The sequence below is a fragment of the Trachypithecus francoisi genome, unplaced genomic scaffold (genome assembly GCF_009764315.1).
Source record: "Trachypithecus francoisi isolate TF-2019V2 unplaced genomic scaffold, Tfra_2.0 Lachesis_group3, whole genome shotgun sequence".
Lineage (NCBI taxonomy): Eukaryota > Metazoa > Chordata > Mammalia > Primates > Cercopithecidae > Trachypithecus > Trachypithecus francoisi.
The window spans coordinates 71,494,546-71,503,021 of record NW_022681468.1 but is presented as its reverse complement, the minus strand read 5'-3'; the positions used below and the strand labels follow the sequence as shown (position 1 = coordinate 71,503,021).

The window sequence follows — 8,476 nt, the reverse complement described above, 5'->3', positions numbered from 1 at the left end:
CAACTTTTCCTGCCTTCAACTCACCAGAGGAATATTAGACATCCACTTGTTAGTGGTTCTCTATGGGGGATAGTAGAGGAAAGCCAAATTTGGGCATTAATAGAACAAATCTTAAATTAAATCCTCATATTTTTCTTGAGATAGTATGACTATAGCTCAGATATAACCATATCCAAGTTTTAACTACTTCAAACCAAGTAATTACATATTATTCTATTTCTAATTGTGGTATCAATTGACTCTAAAAATATTAAACATGTATATATTACTTGAGACCTCTAGACTATAAAATACTTCAAAAGTCTAGTCCTTAAAATGTTGGGCAAAAAATACCTCAATTTTGGCCGGGCACAGTGGCTCACGCCTGTAATCCCAGCACTTTGGGAGGCCAAGGCAGGTGGATCAGGAGGTCAGGAGTTCAAGACCATCCTGGCCAACATAGTGAAACCCCATCTCTACTAAAGATACAAAAAGTTAGCCAGGCATGGTGGTGCGTGCCTGTAGTCCCAGTTACTCAGGAGGCTGAGGCAGGAGAATCACTTGAACCCAGGAGGCAGAGGTTGCAGTGAGCCAAGATCATGCTATTGCACTCCAGCTTGGGCGACAGGGCGAGACTCCGTTTCAAAAAAAAAAACACACACACACACACATAATGCCTAATTTTTTTTAATTAGCAACATTTTTATGTTGCAAGACATATAGGATAAAACATACTTACTGCTTATCTGGTCCTCCACAGAAAACAATTCAGAAATATAAATACTAGATCAATATTTAACCATCAAGGAAAAGATATACTGCTACATCAGCTGATTTTTTTCTCTTTGAATTTAATGTATTTACATCAAAAACTTAGGTAGTCATTTTACATTTAAGGAATAAAAACCTTAAAAAAAACAATACAAAGAGTGAAAAGATTTTAACCAAGTTTATATTTCTTTTTGCTATAAGTTTTAACAACAATTCGTCTCATCATAACTTAATGCAATGTGCAAATGCAGCACCCATTACAATCATTAAACTAAATTTAAGGAAGTACACTGTTAATAGTGACCCTCAGAAGAAATGGATTTCTCTTCTATTAAAAACTCTATGGTATATAAGCACTACATAATAATGCTACTTAACCACCTTTGTCTCAAGAATTATCACCAAAGTTTTCTGGAAATAAGTCCACATAAGAATAAAATATTTAAAAGGTGAAACGTTCCTTATTTTAACTTTAGCAAGATCTTTTCTTTTTCATTAAGAAACAATTTAATAATTTTAAAGCAAAAGCTGTTAGAGTCTAGATAGCTAAAACTGTACTCCTGAGTTCAAGCTTACAGATAAATCTTTTGTAAGTAGTTCTCAATAAAATATCTTCCCTCCCCATACCCCTACCCGAAATCTTATATTGTTCTTACAAAACTTTGGTAAAGAGTAGAAATATATCCAGGCAGATGTATATGCCATACAATAGCAAGAACAGTAAAGCCCAACTAATGATTTTGAGTTTTAAAAATAGAAGGCAATTAAAATGTACTCAAAGTTACATTAAGAAAAGCTTTCACGGGGGTAATATTGAAACAGTCACAAAGGTTAAGAAAATACTGATATCAAAGTACAAATGACTACAATGTTAAAATAGACAAAAACTGCTATACAAGAACCTCTTTGAAAATTAAAAATAAAGAACACAACACATGAGTCAGGATGATTTTCCTGTTCTACTCATGAATTTTAGTCTTTATAAGGTTGGTTATGTTGACATCTAGAAGAGTTTCTTATCACAACTGATGGTCTCATTCCAACTTCGTAGGGTGTGTCTTCCCCAAGGAACCTCTGATCCTGCCGCATCTTGGTCATTGTACAATTTCAAAGTAGTGCAATATCGCCATGATGTGCTGGGGCATGAAGACGTATCCTGTGTATAGTGCCATCCCCACAACGGAAACCAGCATTGAATCTGAGTTGTAGTTAAGGAAACTTATTATTATTAATTTATTCAAAACTAAATCCCCACATGTTTTCAACAACTCTTTTATGATGAAGTACCCATTCACTTAGTGCTTTCTCATGTATATCAAGCACTGATAAAAAAAAAAAAAAAAAACAAGAACGATAATGCTAGCTACTAACAACCATGCCTGGCACCATTCTAAGTTGGTTTTTGTTTTGTTTTGTTTTTAGCTCATTCTATCTTTACTATCACCATATAAGGTAGGTACTGTTATTCTCCCTGTATAGTCGAAAACATCAGATTGCTTAAAATGTTTTTTTTTGTTTTCTTTTTTTTTTGTTTTTTTTTTCTTTTTGGAGATAGAGTTTTGCTCTTGTTGCCCAGGCTGGAGTGCAATGGCATGATCTCGGCTCACTGCAACCTCTGCCTCCTGGGTTCAAGCGATTCTCCTGTCTTAGCCTCCTGAGTAATTGGGACTATAGGCACCTGCCACGACGCCCAGCCAAGTTTTGTATTTTTAGTAGAGACAGGGTTTCATCATGTTGGCCAGGGTGGTCTCAAACTCCTGACCTCAGGTGATCCACCCGTCTCGGTCTCCCAAAGTGCTGGGATTATAGGCGTAAGCCACTGCACCCAGCAGGACTGCTTAAAATGAAGCACAGGATGTGACACTGTTCTACCTAAGAAATAAATATACAGGAATAAAATTCTATTTAATGACTGTAAAAGGTCTACCAACTTAACTAATAAGAATGTATGATCAAAGAATTTTAGAATTAGTTAGACTAGAATGTGGCTAAAAGTATTTTTAGAGTCACACAAAGCTAAAATCAATCATACACTAGCTTAGGGATATATAAAATGACAGCAACAGCTACTATCAAATGTTTATTTATTATTATCACTATTAAACATCATTATCACTATTGCTACTATTTGCAACAACTTCAAATAAAAGTCATCTTGATAACCTAAACAATAACCTTTCTGTGCTGTGCTCCTTTATTACAAAAGGAACTGAAACTGCATATATGGAAGTCAACAAGAGGTCTCTCTCTGGGGCCACACAAAACACTGCTAGCAAAAATTATGTCAAATCACAGTTACATAGGATGCTAAGAGGAATAACTGTTTTTGAACTGGGGTCATGCTTTATTAATTCATTCATATTCTCATTTATTCGCTCTCCTCTTCCACTTGCCTTTCCCCTTTCTCAACTCTACATACCTTTACATACTATTATTTCTAAAATAATTTACATTCTTTTATGAGAAGATAGGGTTTAAATAAGCAATGTGCTTACTACCAACTAATATTTGTATAACAGGTTAGTTGACAAATCTCTTCCACAATTACATTATCTTACTTAACCCTTATAGCTTTCCTATGAAATGTTTATTATGTTCATTATTAATCAGAAACTGAGAAAACTGAGTAGCCTGTTCAGGGCCATAAAGGAAGTTGTCTTTGGAGCCAGAGGTCAAATCAAGACTGCCTGACTGAAACCATAAACTCATTCTCTTCACCCAGCAAACAAGGGCAGAAAGTCTTTCACAATCTTTTTTTACAATTTACTTTTTAACCTCCCTTAATCCAGTTCTTCCTTAAACTGCCACCTTCTATTTACTAATTTCTTAGAAAGAAGGAAAGAGGAAAGGAAAGAAAGGAAAGAAGAAAGGAAAGGAAAGGAAAGGAAAAGAGAGAGAAAGAAAAACATTTGCTGCTTCTATATCACTGGCATATATTTGTTCATCACCAACACACCATCTGATTCTTCCTCCTCCAGACTGTAGGCATTGCCCTAAGGTCACTGGTGATCTCCACCAAATCCAAAGGCTGTTTGAATTGACACTATTTTAGTCCTTCTTCTTCAAAACCCTTTGCATTTATGCTTGTAGTCCCAGCTACTCTGGAGGCTGAAGTGGGAGAATCATTTGAGCCCAGGAGTTCAAGGCTGCAGTGAGCCAGGGCACCACTGCACTCCAGCCTGAGCAACAGAGCCAGACCTTGTCTCAAAAAACAAACAGAAAACAAAATAAAACAACCCCTTCCACTCTTCAAAACTCTACTCTGGGCTGAGGTATTTTCTAAGGCCCTCTTTTAATCTCTCTTACCATTTCCCTGTTTTTCATTGGCTCTTTCCTTTACGATGGATGATAGATGATAAGAGTGAACTTTGTGCTTTCCTTGCAAACATCCACTCTACCTCTCCTCCTAGTATAGCAGCCATGCCCTTTTGGTTGGACTAACCCATCTTCATGGATAACCCCTGACTGGTCTTAACCAATTAGAGGGATCTCTTTCTCTTGGCAACAATGCCCTACCTCAAAACCAATTAATCAGCTCAAAGCTTAGGACTTCTGCCAGGAATTCAGGAACGTAGATGCTCTCTCCTAGAATATGCAGCTTGCTGATGGAATCTTGCAATCACTAGAGTCACTTTACCTCCATGAGGAAAGCAAGATTCAGAACAAAGCTAACTCAAGAAGGTGGCAGAACAAAAATAATCACAGAAAAATGGAGTCAGAATCCTCACCAAAAAACCCTTAAGCCCACCCTACCTCTGGATTTTTACATACTAACCTAATAAATCCCCTTTACTTTTTTTGAGACAAGGTCTCATTCTGTTGTCCAGGCTGGAGTGCAGTGACACAATCAGAGTTCATGCAGCCTCGACCTCCCAGGCTCAGGCAATCCTCCTACCTCAGCCTCCCAAGTAGCTGGGACAACAAGCACACACCACCATGCCCAGTTGATTTACTATTTTTGTAGAGATGGGGTCTCCCTATGTTGCCCAGGCTGGTCTTGAACTCCTGGGGACAAGCGATCCTCCCACCTCAGCCTCCTAAAGTGCTGAGATTACAGGTGTGAGCCACCACGCCTGGCTGGCCAATCCCCTTTACTCTTAAAGCAGCTTGTTCAATTTTGTTACTTGCGGCTGAAAACGTTCCAGATCAAATGGAATTCCCATCGTTTTGTCTTGGGCCCCACACTCTCATAACTTAAACAACTACAGGATGAGTATCCCTTATCCTAAATGCCTGAGATAACAAGCATTTCAAATTTCAGGTTTTAAAAATAATTTTAGAATATCTGCATTATACTTACCAGGTGAGCATACCTAATCCAATATCAAAAATACTCCAGTGGTCATTTCATTTGACTGTCATATTGTTGCTCAAAAGTTTTGGATTTTGGAGCATTTCAGACTTTTGATTTTCAGATTAGGGATGTCCAATCTGTACCTTAATGTTGTCAACCTGACCTCACCTTCCATACTGCAGACAGATATTTCTGCCTACTTACTGTACATTTCCATCTATGGCATTCAACAAGGTAACTTAAATTCAAACTGAACTCATTAACCTTCTCCAAAACTACCTCTTCCTACGAGTCCTATTTTTCCAATTGACACAACTATTTGCCAAGTCATCCAGTCTAGAAGGCTTTTTATTCCTTCTCCCCACATTCAAATTATGACTTCTCAGTTCTTCCCCAACCCCTACAAATGACTCTTAAATCTCACCCCCCACAACCTTAATGATAAATGATTAAGGCATGACAGGTATCTCCTTACCTGTCAATCACTGGTTATAGGGTGGGATACAGAAAATCCACCTAAGCAAGAAAGCTGCTTGGCAGAGGACAATACTCTGGAGAAAGAGAGAGCTATAAGTCATTAGCAGCCAACACTCACGGAGGCTGGGGGGGTGGGGTACATCAGCCATTAAAGGGGACTTAAGCTAGGTGCAGTGGCTCATGCCTGTAATTCCAGCACTTTGGGAGGCTGAGGTGGGAGCATTACTTCAACTCAGGAGTTTGAGACTAGTCTAGGCAACATAGTAAGACAATGTCTCTACCAAGAATAAAAATAAAATTAACTTAAAAAAATAAAAAAAGAAAGGAGACCTAGGTGAGGACCAACCACAAGTACCATGCTACTTTTCCACTGTACTTCCCGACAGTTCAAACCATTCCCTAATACACACATATCCTACTTGCAGCCATATTACAAGAGTCTCAGAAAACAACATTATATATTTCCATACTGCTCTAGCTTTGCTTATTGTTTAATAATAATACAAGTAAGAATAACAGTGGCGGCGGCAGCTTTCACTTTGCGAATGTCTAGTGTGTGTCTGGTACTAGTTAAGCACTTCATCAAGTTCCAGTAACCTCCCCAACAACAAAGTAAAGGGGCCAGTTCCAAACCAAATCAGTCCAACTCCGGTGTGTCTGTGTTCTTAACTACTACACTACACACTTTCCTACATATGAAATGCCCTATTCTCCCTGGTAAAACCTAATAATTCTAGCTCAGTAGTTATCTCCTCTTCTATTAGGCCTTAGGCCTTTCCTGGCGTTCATAATTTTTCCTATTCTTACCCCAGCCCCTTGGCAGAACTAATTATTCCTTAAAGCTCATAAAGCTCCTTTAATACTTTGTATGAAAGTGAGTAACACAGCACTTACTACCTGACGTTACCTATTTGTCAATGTACTTATCTCACTAAACTTATCAACTCCTTAAACAGAGAAATAATATTATTTTTGTATCTCCAGCATCTAACAAAAAACATGCTAAATAGACATTTGATGAAGAGATGGTCATGTGACTAGATTCATTATGATGCTTTCTACATATTCCACACATTACCGTGGCTGACAAACTTGATAATGACTACGGAAAAGACAAAACCAGTTTCCAGGCAATATTGTAGTTAAGAAGAAATTTTGCTTTTTTTTTTACAGCTTTTATGGAAACCTTATAAATATATATACCAAACAAATGAAAATGGTATAGTAATAATCTTAAAGTCATTGGCTCAATTTCAACTCCAGTAAGAGTGATTACTATAAATCAGCTATCTGAATATGTATGTTACATAGTCTTTAAGGTACTAATTCTTCAATTTAGTATGGAGAATATATCACTTAAGGAACATGCATAAATTAGCCTAACAGGGATTATTCCACTATAAATCAAGAATCTGAAACTTGGCCAGGCATAGTGGCTCACGCCTGTAATCCCAGCACTTTGGGAGGCCGAGGCGGGTGGATCACCTGAGGTCGGGAATTCGAGACCAGCTTAGCCAACATGGTGAAACCCTGTCTCTACTAAAAATACAAAATTAGCCAGGTGTGGTGGCGCATGCCTGTAATCCCAGCTACTTGGGAGGCTGAGGCACGAGAATCGCTTGAACCCGGGAGGTGGAGGTTGCGGTGAGCTGAGATGGCGCCATTGCACTCAAGCCTGGGCAACAAGAACAAAAACTCTATCTCAAAAAAAAAAAAAAAAAAAGAATCTGAAACTTAAGCTCAATTTTCTGAACATTAAATTTTCAAGCTTTTAAATTTTTTACAGGCATATAAAAGCATCATTTTTAAATTCTAAGTGAAATAGTAACTTATCAAAACTTGAACAGGTTTTTTGCCTGGTTAAAACACAAGATACTAGAGTTCAAGACTGTATACACACTCCAGCATGGGTAACAGAGCGAGACCCTGTCTCTCAAAAAAAAAAAAAAATGTTGCCAGGCGAGGCAGTTCACACCTCTAATCCCACCACTTTGGGAACTTAAGACAGGTGGATCACTTGAGACCAGTGAGGCAGGAAAATAGGATCTGGAGGCAGGGAACACAAGGCCAATTCACACTTCAGCTATGACAGAAAATAGCTTCCCCATAGTGTGTAGGCCAAGCAGATGACTCTGTAACTTTACTTCACCCTCTCCATCTACATAGAGCGTACACCAGGTAACCAATGGAATCCTCTAGAGGATATTTAAACTCTCAAAAATTCTGTAACAGGGCCTTTGAGCCCCTATGCTCAAGCCCGCTCCTATACTGTGGAGTGTACTTTCATTTTCAATAAAACCCTTCATTCCTTCCTTGATTTGTTTGTGCATTTTCACCAGTTCTTTGCTCAAAACACCAAGAACCTGGACACCGTCCACAGTTAACATATTTTGGCAAGCCAGCCAGGAGGAAGAGGTAAGCCTAAAGTTTGGGAATTCTTTTTTTCCTCCTTTCTCCTTTTCTTTTCTGCTCCATACAGGGGAATATTGCTCTCTCTTTTCCTTTCCCACCCAGGACCCATGTGGGTAGCACCTAAACATGGAAGCAACTGCAGGTTTCTGACCATGGCTAGTGAAACTAAGGGGTTTCCATGTGGAGAAGTCTAACTACCACTGCCCAGTCCACTTAAGGAACCTGGGTCTTTTTTCTTTTTTTTTTTTCCTTTCTTTCTTTTTCAGTGTTTTAGTGGCTGTTTTTTCTGTTTTTTGTTTTTTTGAGACAGAGTCTTACTCTGTTGCCCAGGCTGGAGTACAGTGGCACAATCTCAGCTTACTGCAACCTCCACCTCCCAGGTTCAAGCGATTCTCCTGCCTCAGCCTCCTGAGTAGCTGGGATTACAGGCGCCCACCACCACACCCAGCTAATTTTTGTATTTTTAGTAGAGACACGGCTTCACCATGTTGGCCAGGCTGGTCTCAAACTCCTGACCTCAGGCAATCCCCCAACCTTGGCCTC

The 8,476-nt window shown here is 38.8% G+C and overlaps 1 protein-coding gene across 1 annotated transcript in view; it reads right to left on the bottom strand.

Moving 5' to 3' along the window:
• Positions 1-650: 650 nt before the first annotated feature.
• SPTSSA (serine palmitoyltransferase small subunit A) overlaps positions 651-8,476 on the bottom strand; it is a 34,615-nt gene continuing 26,789 nt past the window's right edge. Inside the window, exon 2 of the mRNA XM_033188306.1 lies at positions 651-1,948. Within this exon, the coding sequence (XP_033044197.1) occupies positions 1,845-1,948 (104 nt within the window). The 3' untranslated portion in view covers positions 651-1,844. The remainder of the gene's footprint in view (positions 1,949-8,476) is intronic.